Genomic DNA, 18202 nt, shown 5'->3' on the forward strand with positions numbered 1-18202 from the left:
AAGGTCCCTCCCAGCCCTGACATTCCCTGTTCTAAGGTCCCTCCCAGTCCTGACATTCCCTGTTCTAAGGCCCCTCCCAGCCCTGACAGTCCCTGTTCTAAGACCCCTCCCAGACCTGACACTCCCTGTTCTTTCACTCCAGCTCTGACTTCTGTGATACTCTCTCTAAGTAGACAAGAGGGGACCTGGGCTCAACAGTCTCACCAGGACTCACCAGCTACCTTGACTGTGACAGATGCTGAAGCAGATTTTGCCACCAGATTGTTGCTTGCTATGCATTTGTAATCCCCTTCATGGTTCCTGGAGGCCATTGAGATGGAGTAAATGAAATCAGAAGTCAAGAAAACTTCATTTAAATACCAGGCATAGGTGGGGGGGGCAGGGTTTGACTCAGCCTGACATGCTAACAGGAGGTCGGAGTTGATTTCCACTGCAACGGTACTGCCCCAAATGGACCCCGTGTCCGGCATGATTGTGGCCTTGTCTGGTCCATCTACAAAGAAAGGACAGAAGGTTAAGGCTCCTCATTCTCTTCTGTGCGGGTATTGATTGTACAAGGCCCTTACTGGTCTTAATCTTCCTCTATCCTCTCTCTTCACAATTCACCTCATCCCCTCCCAGGGCCTTGCTGGTCATGTTTTGTGGAGCCACTGAAACTGCTTGCTTGGCCCTGAGTTTTTGAAGATCTCCCAGTCCACATGTCCAGCTGCCTGCTGGACAACTCCACCAGGACAGCATAGGAGAGATCACTGAGCTAGACATCCAGAGAAGCCTCCTCTGTATCAGAGAATCAAAAATAAACAGGGATAATGAGCTTATATGAATTCACCTACCTCAGTAAAACTAATCAACACATACACTGGGTGTGCCTTCTTGTGCAATATTGCACTAGCAGTTAGCACTTTCTTCTTGAAGAAACCTACTCTGCCTTCCAGCTGCTCTGTACATGTTTTGTATGTTGAGTCTGTTTATAATCATGTCATAACCCAGTGGACAGAGCTTTGAACCCAGAATCAGGGAGACTTGAGCTCAAATTCTACCTCAGACACTTCCTAGCTGTGTGACCCTGAGAAAGTCACTTAACATGTCTGCCTCAGTGTCCTCAACTGTAAAATGGGGAAAATGATAGCACCTATCCCCCAGGGTTAGTATGAAGATAAAACAAGCCAAGGGCTTAATAGGCATTATGTTATCATTTCAGTCGTGTCCAATTCTCCATGACCCTGTTTGGGGTTTTCTTGGCAAAGATACCAGAGTGGTTTTGCCATTTCCTTCTCCAGCTCATTTTACAGATGAGGAAAATGAGGCAAATAGTTAAGTTATTTAAGGGTCTGAAACCAGATTTGAATGCACAAAGATGAATCTTTCTGACTCCAGGTCTGGCACTCTACTCACTGTGCCACATAGCTGCCAAAAAAACAAAGTGAAATGACTTATCCAGGGTCACACAACTAGTAAGTAACTGAGGTCAGATTGAAACTCATGAAGCTGAAATCTTCCTGACTTGATATCTGGCACACTATCCACTTTAGCCCCTAGCTACAGTATTTAGCACACATACTGTATTTAGCACATAGAAGGTGCTAAATAAATGCTTGTTTCCTTTCTGCTTTCCCCATTATGTGTATGTGTGTGTATGTATATCTGTATATATACACACATATATACATAGATAGATGTAGATATATACACATGCATGGAAGTTTTCACCAAAAAAAAAAGCAGCATAAATTTAAAATTAGACAGTCATCAATTCAACTCCCTCATTTTGTAGTTAGAGCAGTCAAAGCCAGGGGTTAAGTTGACTCACTCAGAGTCACAGCTAGTAAATATCTGAGGCTGAGTTTGGATAAACCACTTTGGGCTTAGGCCAGGGAGAGGGAAACCAATAGGTGGGGGGGGGGGCATATGAGGAAAAGGCTCAAGTCAGAGGTGGGATTTGAGCTTAGCTTTGAAAGAAATCACATATTCCAAGAGACCGAGGTGAGCAGGGACAGCTTATACAAAGGCATGGAGACAGGAGAATGAATGCTGCAAATGAAGAACAATAAAAATGCCCTTTGGTTGGGATGCCCCATGTCCCCACTGACCCTGGATCTGATCTCTGCCTGCCCTGTTCTCTCCTGATTGGCCTCATGCCCTTGGATGATGACCCTTGCACTTAGAATCCAGGGCAAGCCTATCCGCCTGGGTCTTCACTCCTTTCCTCAGGGCAGCTGGTCTCCTCCTGTGGATCTTTGTAGTCCCCACAGCCACCGAATGAAGTCACCACCCAGGCATGGCCACTCACAATCTCCCTGCATCTCAGAACTAAAGGAATCTTAGCATCTTCCAGAGGAACTTGGACAAAATCCTTGAGATCATCCCCTATAGGATATAGGTGAGAATGTATGCCCTGGGAGATAGATCAGACTCAGAAGAGCTGGGATAAAATTCTGGCTCTGTCATTACCTTCCAGTATGACCTCAGGTAAGTGACTTCTCCTTTGACTTTTTTCTCTGAGATAAGGTGAGGACACTGGAATCCCATGTCATGATCCTATGACCCCTCTGAGGTTGTCTCCAGTTCTGAGATTCTATGATCTGGGCCATCCAAACCCTGAACACAAACCTCCTCTATGACATGCCTAACAAGTGATCAGACCCATGATGGGGACCTCACTACCTACTCATCTCCTGCTGCTGAGGAAAGATACAAGGTCCCTAGCGAGAAGGGGAGATACTCACAGTAGACAACCAGGCTAACGCTGTCACTGCTCTGGGAGCCCACTGGATTCCAGACTTCACACTCGTAGTGCCCGCTGTCACTTCTGGTGACATTGTGAAAGGTGAGGGTCTTGTTATCCGAAGACAGCGACAGCTGTGGATTGGGTGGGAGCTCAGTACTGTTCAGGAACCACTTGATGTTGATATCTGCCTCGTTGGGGTAACATGTGAACGTCACTGAGTTTTGGGATTCAACGACGTAGCCCTCAGGATTCATGGTGAGGCTGGGTTTTGATGGCATCACTGGAACAAGAGGAGAGAGGTTGGCCCGTTGTGCCAGGGGAGAGGGCACGCCCACAGCCCATACAGTCAGTCAGTCAACAAACATTTATCAAGCTCCTACTATGCGCCAGGCACTGGAGATAAAAAAAGACAAAAGATAGTCCCTACCCTCACAGAGCTTACAGTCTAATAAGGGAGAAGACATGCAGACAACTATGGACAGACACAATCTATACAGGATAGGTAGAAAATAATCAATGGTGAGAAGGCACTAGAATGAAGGGGGATTGGGAAAGGCTTCTGGAGAAGGAGAAGTTTTATCTGAGACCTGAGGGATGCCTCTGGGAAGAATTGGATAGCCGACATAGGGTCATAAGAGGCTGAGATTAAGTGCTGGAAGGGACCTTTGTGGTCATTTTACAGAAGGGGAAACTGAGGCCCAGGAAGATGAGTGGCCCGCCCAGGGTCACCCACAAGGAGAGCTGGGGTAGCCTCACAATTACTCTAGGAAAGAGGTAGTGTGGGGTTATTGCCCCCATTTTAGAGATACAGAAACTGAGGCCCAAAGAGGTTAAGGCCATAGCACAGGGTTCAGAGTAGAGGAGGAAATTGGAGGTGGAGAAGTGATTCCAGATTCCTTGGCCCCATCCACTTTGGACTCAAATGATCAGGAAGGTTGGCCTGAACTTGTGCCTAGATCTGCCTCCTCCCTCCTCTCACTTCTCCTGGCTTTGCACATAGAGGCTCCTTTTCTCCTCCATGGGACAGTCCTCAGCTCTCAGGTCAGCTCTCCCTGACTCCAGGCCCAGCATTCTATGCACTGAGCCACCTGGCTGTCCTTATCCAGGCTCAATGTGCAGTCCCTTCAGTCAATCCTCATGTTGGGAGGAGGCTTTCAAGGGTGTCAACCCCTTGTTTTTAGAGGAACTGAAGCCTAGAGAAATTAGGAACAAAGACAAAAGATTTAAATTAATAATAATGGCATTTTCACAGCCCTTTAAGATCTGCAAAGGGCTTCACAAATGTGACCTCATTTCACCCTAACAATAATACTAGGACGTAGGCGCTACTATTATCCCCATTTTATTGATGGGGAACTGAGGCAGATGAAGGTTAAGTGACTTGTCCAGGGTCACATGGCTAGGCTGTCTGAGGCTGGTTTTGAACTCAGGTCTTCCTAATTCCAGGTCCAGAGCTCTATCCACCATACCAGCTGCTCAAGAAGAGAAAAGAGGGAAAAACTGACATTGAGACCTGTGGTTCTCAAAGTGTGTTCCAGATACCCTTATGGTCCCCAAGATCCTTTCATGGGTCCATGAGGTCAAAGCTAATTTCATAACAATACGAAGATGTTTTAATTTCTAAAAGAGGAAATTTCAACAGATATAACCCCCATAAACAAAGGCTATGGGAGGAGGGGAGGGACAGTGGATAATTTTTATTATTTATTTCTATTTATTATATTTCTATTTTATTTTTTATATATAATTTAATGTATTTATCATCTCAGAAAAGGTCTGACACCTACTAGTTTAGACAAAGGAAGTTATTGGAAGGAGGAGCAAAACCTGGAGAGGAACTTGGAAATCCTCTGATCCTTATTATTTCATTAATAAGGAAACGGGTCCAGAGAGATTCCGTGACTTGCCCCAGGTGAAACACAGAAGCAAAAAAGCTGAGCCAGGATTCAAACTCGGATCTTGTGGCTCCTTTCTAGAGCCCCAAGTCAAGGCCTCCATGGCTTGTCTAAGGGCTCAAGGATCTGAGCCAGGACTTGAACCCAGGCCTCCTGATTTCAGGTCACTGTGCCAAGCATGCCAAGGCAGCAGCCTGCTATGCTGGTGACCTCTGTTGGGATGTGGCCCTGGGGAAGTTTTCTCCTCTCATGACCAAGGCAGGGACCATGTTTTTGCCTTTCTGCATATCTCTGGAGCTTAGTACAGTGCCTAGAACATAGTAGGAGCTTACTTAATAAATGTTTGTTGACTGACTAGTTGACCAACTGGACCTCAACATTTTCAGACATGAAATGAGGATCAGAATGCTCATTATTATTGAACTCCCCAGGTCTCCCTTATGACAGCACTTCATAAACATTAAAGTACATCATGGCATAACAGGAAAAGTGCTAGATCTGAAGTAATAGGACCCAGGTTCGAATCCCGGTCTTGCCACTTACCACCCGTGTCATACTGAGTGCACCCTTTCTCCTCTTTCAGTCTCATATTCTCCTTCCACACAGTAAGGGGGTTGGCCTAGAAGGTCCTTTATTGCTCAAAATGCTGTGTGACCTTGAGTAAGTTACAGAGTTACAGAACTGCAGAGCGTGAATTGGAAGGGACCTGAGTAACTCTCTAAAAAGCCCATGTCCCCTGGGACACACCTGCCAAGTGGCTGTCCCATCTCTTCTTGAGGACCAACCAAGAAAGAGCACACTTGGGGAGAGCTCTAATCAGGAGGAAATTTATTCTTAAGTTAGGTTTAGGGCAATTTTCCCTCATTTCTGTTAAATAATATCAACCACTACAACATTTCTATAGTGTTTACTATGTGCCTGACACTATGCTAAATATTATCTCATTTGGTCTTTACATCATTATCATTATAGCATTTATATATTACTTTAAGATGCACAAATATTATCTCAGTTTATCCTCACAACAATCCCAGAAGATGGTTAACATTATTATCACCATTTCACAGGCAAGGGAACTGAGACACAGGAAAGTGGAGTGACCTTCCCAGGGTCATACAGTTAGGAAGTATCTGAGATTAAATTTTAAATCCAGTCTTCCTGACTCCTGGTCCAGCATTCTATCCACTGAGTCACACAGCTGCCAAATTCTGCCTAGATCCACCCTGTGGGATAAAATCAAACTATTCTAATCCCTCATCTGCATGTCAGTCCTTCAAAAGAGGGTCAGTAGGGTGCAGAGCCAAGATGGTGGATTAGAGGCAGAAGACAAGGTAAATTCTCTCAACATTCCTCTCCAAATAACTTTAAAAGAATGCCTCAAATCGGGGGCGGCCAGGTAGCACAGCGAGTAAGAGCACCGGCTCCAGTGTCTGGATGGCCTGGGGATCAAATCCGGGCTCAGATACTCGGCACCACACCCAGAAATAACTGGCCATGTAACCTTGAGCAAGTTACTTAACCCCAATTGCTTAGGGGTGGCCAGGTGGCTCAGCAAGTGAGAGCACCGGCCCCAGTGTTGGGATGACCTGGGGATCAAATCCGGGCTCAGACACTTAGCACCACACCCAGAAATAACTGGCCGTGCAACCTTGAGCAAGTTACTTAACCCCAATTGCTTAGGGGTGGCCAGGTGGCTCAGCAAGTGAGAGCACTGGCTCCAGTGTCTGGATGGCCTGGGGATCAAATCCGGGCTCAGACACTTAGCACCACACCCAGCAATAACTGGCCGTGCAACCTTGAGCAAGTTACTTAACCCTGATTGCTTTAAAAAAAGAAAAAGAAAAAAGAACACCTCAAATCAAATTTTAGAATAGCAGAGCCAACAAAAGGGGGGTAAGATTTTCTTCAGCCTGAGAAAACTCAGGAGGTCCTACAAAAGAAGTCTTTGACACCAGGGTGGAGACCTGTCCAGAATGCCCTCACATAGTAGCAAAAGTTTCAAGAATTCTCAGCCCTGAGATTGGGGCAGAGAGGATTTCAGGGGACCCTTTGCTGGCGCTGGTTGCAGCTGGTGCTGATTAGCAACTCTATTACCCATACTCAATTCTGGGTCACAGTTCTAGGGCCAAGAGGGACACTAATATTTGTGGATGCAGGGAAGCAGGAGCTCTTGCTAGGTAAAGATCAGAGCACAGACCAGGAGAGCAGTGACCACACCTTTGAAAGCACTGAAAACTGGCAGATGCATAGGACTAGCTTTGAAAACAGTAACACAACAAACCTGAAGCTTGACACAATGGCTCCCCATCACTAAGTGAGCAGAACCCAACTTTAACATAAAGTTCAAAGTGAAGAAATGGACTGGGAAAATGAGCAAGCAAAAAAAATAATTTGGCCATAAAAATCTACTGCAGTGGCAAGTTAGACAAAGACACAAACTCAAAAGAAGACAACAATACAAAAACAGCTATAACCAAAGCCTCAAAGAAAAATGCTGATTGGACTGAAGCCCAATAAGAATTCCTGGAATAGTTTTTTTAAAAAGAGATAAGAGTGGTAGAAGAAAAATTGGGGAAAAGAAATGAAAGTGATGCAAGAAAATCATGAAAAAACAATTAACAGCTTGGAAAAAAAGAGCACAAAATATTGAAGAAAAATAACACATTAAAAGACATAATTGGCCTAGTGGGAGAGAGAGACAGAGAGAGAGAGAGACAGAGAGACAGAGAGAGAGAGAGAGAGAGAGAGAGAGAGAGACAGAGACAGAGACAGAGAGAGACAGAGAGACAGAGAGAGAGACAGAGAGACAGAGAGAGAGACAGAGACAGAGAGAGAGACAGAGAGACAGAGACAGAGAGAGACAGAGACAGAGAGAGAGAGACAGAGAGAGAGACAGAGAGAGAGGGAGGGAGGGAGGGAGAGAGAAATTCATTGAAGAAAAAAACTTCTTAAAAAACAGAATTGGCCAAATAGAAAAAGAGGTCCCAAAGCTCACTAAATAAAATAATTTATTAAAATAATCAGATTGAAAATTAGAATTGGGCAAGGGAAAGCTAATGACTCCATGTGACATCAAGAAACAATAAAATAAAGTCAAAAGAATGAAAAAATAGAAGAAAATGTGAATATCTCATTGGAAAAATAACTGATCTGGAAAACAGATTGAGGAGGAGAAATTTAAGAATTACTACACTACCTGAAAGTCATGATCAAAGAAAGAGCCTAGACATAATATTTCAAGAAATTATAAAGAAAAACACTCCCAATACCTTAGATCCAGGGAGTAAAATAGACATTTAAAGAAGCCACCAATCCCTTCCTAAAAGAAATTCCAAAATTAAAACTCCCAGGAATATTATAGCGAAATTCCAGAGCTCTGAGGTCAAAGGAAAAATGCTTCAAGTATCAAGAAAAAAATAATTCAAATATCAGGAAGCCACAGTCAGGGTCACACAAGATTTAGCAGCTTCTATGTTAAAGGGAGCAGAAGTCTTGGAAGACAAAGCTAGGATTGAAACCAAGAATAACCCACCCAACAAAAGTAAGTCTAATCCTTCGAGGGAAAAATGAATATTTAATGAAATAAAGAACTTCTGAGCATTCCAGATGAAATGTCCAGAGCTAAATAGAAACTTTGACAAACAGAAAACTCAAGAGATGCATAAAAAGGTCAACATGAAAGAGTAATCATGAAGGGAGCGATCAACCTAAACTGGGTACATCCCTATATGGAAAGATGAGACAGTCCTAGAAGATGAAACATATAACTCCTGAGAATGTGGCCATTTAGGGTAGTTGTTTTTGTTAGTCATTTCACTCATGTATGAATCATCGTGATACCATTTGGGGTTTTCTTGGCAGAGACACTGGAGTGGTTGGCCATTTCCTTCTCCAGCTTATTTTACAGATGAGGAAACTAACGCAAACAGGGTTAAGTGACTTGCCCAGGGTCACATAGCTAATAAGTGTCTGAGGGTCAATTTTAACTAAGGAAGATGAGTCTTCCTGAATCCAGGCCTGGCATTTTATCCATTCAGCCACCTAGCTGCCCCATACTAATTTACTTGGCTGCCTAAAAATTCAGATTACAAAAGATAAAATCTTTCAAATTAGCATCCCATTGTGGCAGCACAAAAGTGTTGGAGTCCAACTGTCCCAATTAAAGATTTTCTATGAAAGGAAAAAGCAGAGAGATGGTTGTAACAGCACCAAAACTGGTCCTCTAAGGGCACAGAATGACTCAACATAAGTATAATAGGATAAAGCATCTTTAATTCTAATAGCTAACATTTGAAATAGCCAATCATACAACTAAGTTGCACCTTATTCACAATATGAGAAAATGTAGAAACTCAATAATAACATTCACAATATTTTGCTTCATGGAGCAAAACTTATCACCAGTCAGATGGTATCAATTCAGTCAAATGAATTTCCAAATTAAAATAGAAAATCATTAATCTTATCACCTTTAGCATTTTATACTAATAACATTTAAAATCCTATAGATGCCCAGTGTGAGATAATTACGTTCAATTAAATAATAATAGTAGCAACAATAGTTGACATTTATATAGTGCTTACCACATGCCAGGTACTGTGTCAAGCATCTTGCAATCATTATATCATTTTGATCCTTACAACAACTCTGGGAGGTGGGTGCTATGATTTATCTCCTTTACAGATTAGGAAACTGAGATAAACAGAGGTAAGGTAACTTGTTTAAGGTCACACAGCTAACAAATTTCTGAGCCAAGATTTTGACTCAGGTTTTTCAGAGCCATAATTGTCTTCATGCCAAATAGCTAATGTAGTTTGAATCAGATTTTATTTTATCAAAAGTATCCTATTTTGTTTTAGAAAAAAAATTGTTCAAATTAAATTTGGATTTTTAATCACTATTGGTGATATTTAAAACTTCAAATAATGTTTTCCTTAGGACCATTTGTTGGTAGTACTTTAGAATTTTGAATCCATTGTTATCAATTAGCTCAATTTCACATATTTGTGGTGACACTCTCAATTCCCCATAGCTATCCCTTTGTTTCCTTTTAAATCACCAAAAAGTAACCAATTCCCTTTGTGTTTATACTCTAATCTGTCCCCAAGATTTTTTAGTTTAATCCTGGGCAAGAGATTGGAAGAGTCTCTGCATGGTAACATTGCATTCCCATCTCCCTTCTTCAGAGCCCAGGAATTTCATGTTGCAATTTTATTACTGTAGTTTCCATATCATAAGGAACAAACACATAACATTTCTCATATCCTTCTAATCTCAAGAGGTCAAAAACCTCCCACAGACCTCTCTTTGTAAAATCCCATATCCCTTTTACTTCAAACCCTATTTGCCTAAACTTTCTCTCCCTGCCCCCTTTTTTTTCCTCTCTCCCTACCATCCTACCTCCAACTGACTTTGATTAAAAGCCTTCAGAAGAGAACCTTTGTTGTTCTCCTTCCACATTCTGATTCAACACCACCCCCTTACCTCCTTATGTTTGCTTAATTCCTGTAATCATTATTTCTCAATCATAACCCAGACTATCTATAGAACTAATTTTCACTCCAATAAAGTTTTTCTTAACAGATTTCCTTATACCTGACCAAGTAACTGCTAACTTTTACTTTACAAGTTACAGTTTGTTACAACTCAAGCAACTTAGTTACTAATTTGCTCAAACAGTTATTTCATACTAGTCTCAATTCTGTTTATTCTCTAGTAGGTTAAATCACCTCCTTAACTAGAATAATACATCTGTCACCTCCAATAAGAGGAGAGAGACTTGTGCTGTTTGCTTTTAATCTTAATCCTAGTTGCAGACTTCCAAAAATCTATTAAGATGTTTTTATGAGAAGCCTTTAAACTATAACATGAAATTCACCATAAAGATATTACATCTCAGTTGCAAATTCCAATTTCTAATTCATTGGTAAGGCCACCTTACAATTTTTCCTTAAGTTGAATGCAGTCAGAAGGGGGTGGCAGAGGTGTTGGCACCCAAAGATCTAATAAATCTGTAATTCACAACACAAGGAAGGAAGCCTGAAGTGGCTTATACTTTCTGTTGAGGCACAGGAGATGGGGGGGGGGGGGGGGGGGGGGTTGAGGGGTGTCTAAGTTCTCCCAGCCCTAGCTAACAGCTTACAAATGCTTGATCTATTCAAATAACCATTGTTGTTGTTCAGTGATTTCAGTCATGTCCAACTCTTTGTGATCCCATTTAGGGTTTTCTTGGCAAAGATACTGGAGTGATCTGCCATTTTCTTTTCCAGCTCATTTTACAGATGAGAAAACTGAAGCAAACAGGGTTAAGTGACTTGCCCATTATCACACAACTAGTAAGTGCCTAAGGCCAGATTGAAACTCAAGAAGATGAGTCCTGATTTCAGACCCTCACCTCTCTCCGCTGCAATACCACCTAGCTGCCCCTCAAATAACAATTAAGTTCTGTTATTTCATTCCCAGAAGTAACACAAAGAATTTTTCCAAATTAAATGTTGCTTACTCTTTAGCTGCTCCCTGATTTACATACCCTTTTTAGAATCATTATTAGGGAAGTTAAAAGAGGTTACATGGACAGAGGGAATGGGTGTGAGTCGATTATGTTGGAATAATCATGACTGCTACCCATGAGCATTCCTCAAAGCTCTATCCTGGTCCCTTTCTCTTCTCCCTCTGTAATTTTTCCAGTTAGTGACTTCATAATCTCCCATAGATTCAGTTTTCATCTCTACTTATTAACTCCTAACTTTTTTGCTGATCTGTATGTAGTTCCAAATCCCAACTGCTCATTGCACATTTTGAACTGATATTCTCACTGCTGTAGTGCAGAGCCTTATCACCTCATTCCTTATCTACTGCAATAACCTGCTGATGGGTCTGCCTGCCTCAAGTCTCTCCTCTTTCCAATCCATCCTCTATTTAGAAATCACAATGATTTTCCTAAAGTACAGGTATGACCATGTCACCCCCAAACTCAGTAAACTCTAGTTTCTCCCTGTCTTCTCCAGAATCAACTATGAAACAATCTCCTCAGCCTTCAGAACCTTTAATAATCTACTCCATCACTTTCCTAGTCTTCTTACACTTTAAACCCTAATAAGTACTCTTCATTTCAGTAACCCTGTTCTCCTGGTTGCTCTCTGAACAAGATGCCGAATCTCTCAGTTCCAGGCATTTTCTCTGGTTGCCCTCCATGGCTGGAACACTCTTCCTCCTCCACTCTGACTTCTGACCTCCCTGGCTTCAAGTCCCAACTAAAATCCCATTTTCCACAGGAAGCCCTTCCCAACCCCTCTTAATTCTACTGTAATTCTTTCCTATCTATCCTGGATTTCGCTTGATTTGTGTATACTTGTTTGTCACAAATACCCTTTACTTTCAGTGCTTTCAGAATTATAAATTCCTTGAGGGTGGGATCTGTCTTTTGCTTCTTTTTGTACCCCTAGGGCTTAGTATAGTGCCTGGCACACAATGAGTTCTTAATAAATTCATACTTAGACACTAAGAGGGTAATGAATAAATAATTGTGATATTGCCTGTTACTCTCAGAAAATGATCATGCAATTATTTTTAGTTCCATTTTATCTACTTAGTCATTTCTTATGTGTAACATCAAATTGCAATATAGTCATCACATATGCTGAATACATGTTAAAATGAAATTAATAAGAAATGCTGATCAAAACAAAAATCAGCAACAGTCAGATGGGTTCATATCCTGGCTTTGTGTAATGTTGGGAGTTTTTTTATGCTTGGGGGGGAGGGCAGGGCAGTTGGGGTTAAGTGACTTGCCCAAGGTCACATAGATAGTTTTGTGTTAAGAGTCTGAGGTTGGATTTGAACTCAGGTCCTCCTGACTCCAGGGCAGGTGCTCTACTCACTTCACCACCTAGCTTCCCAGCTTTGTGTAATGTTAATGGGATCTGAAGATCTTCCATTCCCTTGACTGGCAAGTAAACAGATACTTGGCACTTAGTTTCAAGTTAATTATATCAAGCCTTTGTTAAAGAAACAGAAGGTATGAACTCCTATTGATGATGTAACAGGAAGGGGTGGAACAGGGAGAAGCTAATACCATATATAAGGAAGAGCACAAGCTGAACAATCAGAACTTCTTGTGGAACTTCTTGGAGTGAGACACATGGAGGCTGGAGAAAGCAATTTTGATTTTGAGAATGCAGCTGCTGCTGAGACTTTTCTTCTGGGAACTTCTGCTGAGAGTTTCCAAGAACCAGGCTGAGGAGCTCCCTGCTTGAGAGAACCTGTTCAGTTGTGAAGGCTTGGGAGTATGGGTGTTTGCTGCATTAACCATGTGTACCAGCTTCATGGTTAGTGTAATGACTTTGACTTTCTGGCTCTGGGACTCAGTTTTCTGGTATTTGAATAAAGGCTTTGGTTCTATCCTCCATGAGGAGAGCCTGTTACATTTTGTGATTCATAACTATTCCAGCCTATTCATAACTGCTGTGGGTGTTGTGAATATTGCATTATTGCTATACTTTGGCACCTGCTTCCTGGGTAAACTTAGACAAATCTTTACCTCACAGGACTTCAGTAATTTCCTCCTCTGTAAAATGATGTGTGTGAGTGACTTCTAAAGTCCATTCTAGTTCTTCGTCTATAATGCTATGAACTAGGGTGAGGCAGCTAGGCCTTTTCCCCAGAGCGAGTCCTTCCAGAAATAACTGGGCTAAGCACCTGGTAAACAAGAGTGATCACTTAAAATAGAAACTGAACCTCTTCCTCTGCCCCAGAGGCTCTCTCCTAGCCCAACCTCATCTTGCTTTCTTCCCTGCCTCCCCCACAACAATCCTGTAGTATCCTGGAATCTCCACTGACTCTCACCTCCCAAAACATTGAATTGAGGGTGCTTTTGTGCCACTTGTCCCCAAGTTCAGGAGCTGCTAATCCACATTTGGCTAAATGAGCAAAGAAAAGTAACAAACAGAGAAGAGGGAGTGAGAGGGAACGTCAGAGAGGGAAGCCACTGCACCTAAGCCAGCATTGTGGCTGATGGAAGACAAAACCCCAAGAAGTGATGTAGGCAAGAACTGAAGGCAAAGGGGTGAGAATTTCTCAGAAAGGGGAAGCATATACGATGCATTGAAAAGCAAGGAAATTAATTTCATGGGACTCCCAGAAGTGAACACTGATTAATAGCAAGAAATTCCAGAATGGGTCAGAAATGCATTTTTAACTTTTAAAGAAATAACTCTCCTAATTTATAAGGAGAAAATATCACTAGAGAACATTAGACCAGTTGGAAATATCAATATGGACTCAATTCAGAGGTTCTCAACCTTTTTTTAATATCATGGATCCATTGGGCAGTCTGCTGATGCTTATAGATCACTTCTCAGAGTCATGTTTTTAAATGCACAAAATGAAATAAATAGGATCACAAATGAAACCAATTCTATTGAAATGCAAAGTTGAAAATATTTTTAAATCATTTTGGGAACTCTAGGTTATCAACCCCTAAACTGGAGAAAGATCAAGTTTTTCTTTAAAAAAAAAAAAAGTATTAGGGGCGGCCAGGTGGCTCAGTGAGTAATAGCACTGGCTCCAGTGTTGGGATGACCTGGATCAAATCCGGGCTCAGATACTTAGCACCACACCCAGAAATAATTGGCCGTGTAACCTTGAGCAAGTTACTTAACCCCGATTGCTTAAAAAAAAAATAAAACAAAGTATGACACACACAGGTGGTTATGATGAGTAGAAATGTCTTTGTCTTGTCCTGTGTCTTCATTCTGTATTGGAGTGTGTATATTTAGATGATGGTGCCCACCCATGAAGGCTAAGATCACATATGGCGTTTACAATTGATTCTCAATTGGTATTCTTAATTTTTAACTGCTGGAATTGTTTAAATACCTTTTTGTAAAGAATTTGGAAATTCTAAAAATAGTGGACCATCTTTTTTTTAATTGAGTTGTTCAGTCGTTTTCAGTCACGTCCAACTCTTCATGACCCCATTTGGGGTTTTCTTGGCAAAGATACTGGAGTGGTTTGCCATTTCCTTCTCCGGCTCATTTTATAACTGAGGAACTAAGGAAAACAGGGTCCCGCCCAGAGTCCCACAGTTAAGAAGTGTCTGAGGCCAGATTTGAACTCAGGAAGATGAGTGTTTCTGACTCCATACCCAGCACTCTATCCACTATGCCACTTAGCTGCCCCCATTTTTAAAATGAAGACTTTTTATTCCTTCATTTTTTGTCATCAATTATATTTTTACTGACTACAACAATTGATTCTTCTGCCACATTTGATAAATGTGTCAATGTCTCCCAAAAATATTTTTTTAAGAAATATAGCTAGGTTCTTATTTGAGAAAATAGTGAATCCCCTGAGATGTGTTTGAATTTGCACTGTTTGGAGTTCTAATTATGTAAAAAAAAATGTTTATTGGTTCCAGCCACATGGCAATATGTCACACAAATTATAATACAACCACTGTAGGGGGGGATCCATTGTTTGTACTCATTGTTGGAAACTTAGACAGAGATCAGAGAAGAGATCTCAGTCCAGCTACTTACTATCTATGTGACTCTAGGCAAGTCACTGAACATCCCTGGGCCTCAGTTTCCTCATCTGTAAAAAGAGGGGGTAACTGATTCAATATCCTCTAAGGTCCCCTTCAGACAGTCAGGAGCAAAGTCAGGATCTGAACCCTGGTTCTCTGGCTCCAAGTCCAGTATTCTTTCTACTAACCCACAGTGAATTCACAGAACCGTCAGGGTCTCCCTGGTCACACTATCAAGAGTCTTTCCTACCATCATCTTGTCTATGAAATTTCTATTCCATGACCAAGGTCCTGATAATAAGAAGAATTTTAACCCCTCAATTTGTGGCTTTAACTTAGCATCCTACCTCTTTGCTGGAGCCTGCAGGCTTCCTTGACACTCTGCACCTTGCTACATTTTCCCCCTCTCCTTCCTCTTCCCAGGGATTGGAGACTGGACCCTTTGGAGGATAGGGCGCATCTCTGCTTCTCCCATTCTACCCCTTGTCTGACTCTACTCTTCCTTCCAGGGGTAGTCTTACTACTCCCTTATGAGCTCCACTGAATCTGGTCCAAGTGTCAGGGACAACTGTGACCACTTTACTTTTGAACTCAAATGTCCTGACTCTGAGACTTCGCCCTTTCTACAAAAGCGGTAAACTTTCAAGGGAGAGAAATAGATGTTAATAAAGAAGGGTCTCCGCGCTCAACCAAAAAAATAACCCCAAATCTCTTAGCTGCCCTGGACTCCAACTCCAACTCTAGAGGGACTCTTACCATAGACTTGGAAACCTTGTGTCACCGATGTCAGCTGATTGTCTTTGCTGTTTACAAGGACAGTGTAGTTTCCAGAGTCAGTCAACATGACTCCCTTAATGATGAGGGAACCATTTGATTTCAGGAACTCCTGGTTGGTGAATGCAGGTCCTCTGGTCTCTATGTCTGTCTCAGCATCATAGGACAGGATGCTTCTCACAAAACCTATCCCTTGAAACCAGGTCACACTGATATAACTTCCCTCCTGGAGGCCATGGAGGGAGAGAAGGACATCCTCACCCACAACAGCGATGGATGGTTGGGGGATGATGGTGAGCTGGGCAGCACCTGGAAGGCTCCATAAGGTAAGGAGAGAGGCTGGGAGAGGGGAAGGAAACAAAGAGACCCATGAGACTCATTGAACAAGAAGAGAGCCACATCAGCCTACAATGGGAGCTTCCCTTGAGATGGAGAACTGTACCGAGGGGAGCCGAAGCAGGCCGCAGCTTTTTGGAGACATTCGGTGTGGGAGTACACTGTCAGATTTCACATGTGTCTGTCTAGTCTACACCTGGCTTGGCTGCAGCTGGTCTGAATGATGAGCCTGGCCCTGAAAGAGAATCCCGGTTCTGCCACTGACTACCTTAGAAGCCTCAGACAAGTTCAAAAGCAAGGCCCTCTCTGGGCCTTGGTGTCCTTAATGGTAAAATAAGGAAAGTGTGAGTGCTCAGACACTGTCCAGCTCTGGGTCTGTCCCCTGAGATGTTCTTAGGATCATCATCTTCAGCAAGGCCCTTTCCCAAGAGGCACTCATTTTGCTTATTTCACTGTGAAATGATGGGGGAGAAGGGAGGGAAGGGGAAGTAGATGCTTTCTAAAGGCCCTCCCAGTTATGAGGGGTGAGGGGAGCCCCACGGAGTGATTGGACTTTAGGCCACAACTGCTTAGATGCAGCTCAACATGGTGGTTAGGACACTGGACCTGGAGTTTCAACCCCACCTTGGCCACTTTTTCCCCACAGTCTCAGTTCTCCTATCTATAAAGAGGATAATAATACTGGAAGTACTCATTCCTGTTTGGAGAAGAAATCTACAGTCAGTCAACAGGTCTACCCTTGGAAGGGAAGAATGGAAAGAAACACGTATTTATTAAATGCCTACTCCACACCAGACACTACACTAAGAGTTTTACAAATATTATCTCATCTGATCCTCATAACAACTCTGGGAAGTAGGTGGTATTGTTATCCCCATTTTACAAATGAAGAAATGGAGGCAAACAGAATTAAGTGACTTACCCAGGGTCACACATCTATTAAGGATCTGAGGCTGCATTTGAATCAGGTCTTTCTGACCCTGCTCTGTGATACCCCCTAGCTGCCTTTAAGGGTGGAGAATTGGGGCAGGGGGCTTATCTGGATTTGAAGACAGCTGGGCATCATCTATCAGCACAATTCAAGAACTCAGAAAAGCAAAGGGGAGGAGTAGGTAATGGTGATCTCCCGTGCCCCTTGAGTTGGCTTACATACATTTAGCATCTCAATCACCCAATCATCCCTCCACCAAGGACACAGGATCAGGTCTGGGCTGTGGTTACTAGGGAATGACCCACCCCACACTTTTCCACAAACACCTTTTAGAGGGGTTCAGGGCCTGGACAGGTCCCCAGAGTGTGTTTTGCCTCAAGCCCTGACCCAAGCCCTACAAAGAATGGCTCTCATGATTGGTTCAGATAAAGGATGAGAACAGAAATATTCCTCTGTCTAGAGAGACCTGAGGCTGGGACCCAGGAGGAAGGGCCCACATCCCACAACTCACCCATCTCCCTTCCTATAGCAGCCTTTTTTTCTCCTATCCTTCACCTAAATAGGTCCAGGAAAAGGCACAAATCCCAGCACATGCTCAAAGCAAGGCAGAATCATAGGATCTTTGGAGCATAGAACCTTGGAGTCAAAAATCATGAGACTCTAGGATCAGAATCACAGAGTTAGAGATAGAATCATGAAATCAAAATCACGAATCTTAACCTCAAAGAATCTCAGATCATAATGTCAGAATCTTTGAGCTGGAAAGTCTTTAAGCAGTCATCTAATCCAATTTTAAATAAATTAAAATATAATTTAATTGTATTTATTTGTTCAATTTTTATAAAATTAAATTTAAAATTAGATGTATTTCATATATATTATAATTGGTATATTTCATTATAATTAAAATATTACAAATTAAATTATTATTAAAATTAGAAACTGAGGCCCAAAGAAGGGAACATCACTGGCACAGGGCTGCAGATTAACTTGTATCACCATCAGAGCCAGG

The 18202-nt window shown here is 42.3% G+C and overlaps 2 protein-coding genes across 2 annotated transcripts in view; one reads left to right on the forward strand and one right to left on the reverse strand.

The window, feature by feature from the left end:
• Window positions 1-18202, forward strand: part of LOC138161923 (carcinoembryonic antigen-related cell adhesion molecule 1-like) — a 332874-nt gene that overhangs the window by 184820 nt on the left and 129852 nt on the right. The window lies entirely within an intron of this gene.
• LOC138161922 (carcinoembryonic antigen-related cell adhesion molecule 20-like) overlaps window positions 1-18202 on the reverse strand; it is a 29561-nt gene that overhangs the window by 7895 nt on the left and 3464 nt on the right. Inside the window, exons 2-4 of the mRNA XM_069089002.1 lie at window positions 15906-16262; window positions 2727-3008; window positions 215-493 (exon numbers count right to left, since the gene is read on the reverse strand). Of these exons, the coding sequence (XP_068945103.1) occupies window positions 215-493; window positions 2727-3008; window positions 15906-16262 (918 nt within the window). The remainder of the gene's footprint in view (window positions 1-214; window positions 494-2726; window positions 3009-15905; window positions 16263-18202) is intronic.

The sequence above is a fragment of the Petaurus breviceps genome, unplaced genomic scaffold (genome assembly GCF_028583685.1).
Source record: "Petaurus breviceps papuanus isolate PSGF00001 unplaced genomic scaffold, PetGlider_PUasm1.0 185, whole genome shotgun sequence".
NCBI classification, from domain to species: domain Eukaryota; kingdom Metazoa; phylum Chordata; class Mammalia; order Diprotodontia; family Petauridae; genus Petaurus; species Petaurus breviceps.